Source organism: Arabidopsis lyrata (genome assembly GCF_000004255.2).
Source record: "Arabidopsis lyrata subsp. lyrata unplaced genomic scaffold ARALYscaffold_1, whole genome shotgun sequence".
Classification (NCBI taxonomy): Eukaryota; Viridiplantae; Streptophyta; class Magnoliopsida; order Brassicales; family Brassicaceae; genus Arabidopsis; species Arabidopsis lyrata.
In genome coordinates this window covers 14260929-14262430 of record NW_003302555.1, presented here as the reverse complement: position 1 = coordinate 14262430, position 1502 = coordinate 14260929, and the positions used below count along the sequence as shown (strand labels likewise).

Genomic DNA, 1502 nt, shown 5'->3' with positions numbered 1-1502 from the left:
CCACATAAATCTTGGTTGTTTTAGTTGCTCTGTGATGCTAAACATTGAGTGTCGAATTGTATCGGATGTTGTTTTGATGCTTCATTGGTATAGAGACTTAAATGGAAGATTTTGTAGTTTGGGGATATAATGTAGTTTCGTTTTTTTGCAGAAATTCTCGGCGTTTTTGCTTCTCCAGCTTTCGTTTCAGAGTCTTGGTGTTGTTTATGGAGATTTGGGAACTTCTCCTCTATATGTTTTCTATAATACATTTCCTAGAGGGATCAAAGACCCTGAAGATATCATTGGAGCTTTATCGCTAATCATATATTCCCTCACACTCATCCCTCTCCTCAAATATGTTTTCGTTGTATGCAAAGCAAACGATAATGGTCAAGGTAGTATTACATTTTACGGCTTCTTATATTCTGATTCAGCGCTTTTGCTATGCGTATTGTTTTATTGGATTGTCTCTTGTTTGGTGAATAGGTGGAACATTTGCTCTCTATTCTTTGCTCTGTAGACATGCAAAAGTTAGCACAATTCCGAACCAACACCGTACTGATGAAGAGCTTACTACTTATAGTCGTACTACATTTCATGAGCATTCTTTTGCTGCAAAAACCAAGAGATGGTTGGAGAAAGGTATCTCTAGGAAAAATGCGCTACTTATTCTCGTTCTTGTTGGTACGTGCATGGTGATTGGCGATGGAATCCTTACTCCTGCCATATCTGGTAATGTATTATTCATTGACCTTCCAAATATATAAATTTTGTTTTTTCTACCGGGAAAGTGTTTCATCGTGTTTAATCTGTTGCAGTTCTATCCGCTGCGGGTGGGCTCAGGGTAAACCTTCCTCACATAAACAACGGTATTAAGTACTACGTTAAATCACTTCTTTTATATACGGTGCCCATTTATGTGACTGTTGATTATTGATCAATTTAGGATGTGATTGTTATTACAGGTATTGTTGTTGTTGTTGCGGTTGTGATATTAGTGAGCTTGTTTAGTGTACAACATTATGGAACAGACAGAGTCGGGTGGCTTTTCGCACCCATTGTATTTCTCTGGTTTCTCTTTATTGCAAGTATCGGTATGTTCAATATATGGAAACATGACCCAAGCGTTTTGAAAGCTTTTTCCCCGGTTTATATATATCGATATTTTAAAAGAGGAGGCCAAGATCGCTGGACCTCGCTTGGAGGCATTATGCTTAGTATCACAGGTAAAGAAACTGATCAAATATATATCATCTTCTTCATCTTATTACCCTATTTATTGTTCATTTTTCTTGTTATGTCTATCATATTTCAGGGATTGAAGCTCTCTTTGCGGATCTATCTCATTTTCCAGTCTCAGCTGTGCAATTCGCTTTTACTGTAATTGTCTTTCCTTGCCTCCTTTTGGCGTATAGCGGACAAGCTGCATACCTTAGAAAGTACCCGCACCATGTGGAAGACGCGTTTTATCAATCCATTCCAAGTTTGTCATATCTGTTATCAATTTTCATTCTATCAAG

The 1502-nt window shown here is 37.7% G+C and overlaps 1 protein-coding gene across 1 annotated transcript in view; it reads left to right on the top strand.

Annotated features, from left to right (window-relative positions):
* The window catches only part of LOC9329739 (potassium transporter 10), a 10577-nt gene that overhangs the window by 7895 nt on the left and 1180 nt on the right, over positions 1–1502 (top strand). The window contains exons 2-6 of the mRNA XM_021010439.1: positions 152–377; positions 469–714; positions 801–851; positions 948–1208; positions 1298–1494. Of these exons, the coding sequence (XP_020866098.1) occupies positions 152–377; positions 469–714; positions 801–851; positions 948–1208; positions 1298–1494 (981 nt within the window). The remainder of the gene's footprint in view (positions 1–151; positions 378–468; positions 715–800; positions 852–947; positions 1209–1297; positions 1495–1502) is intronic.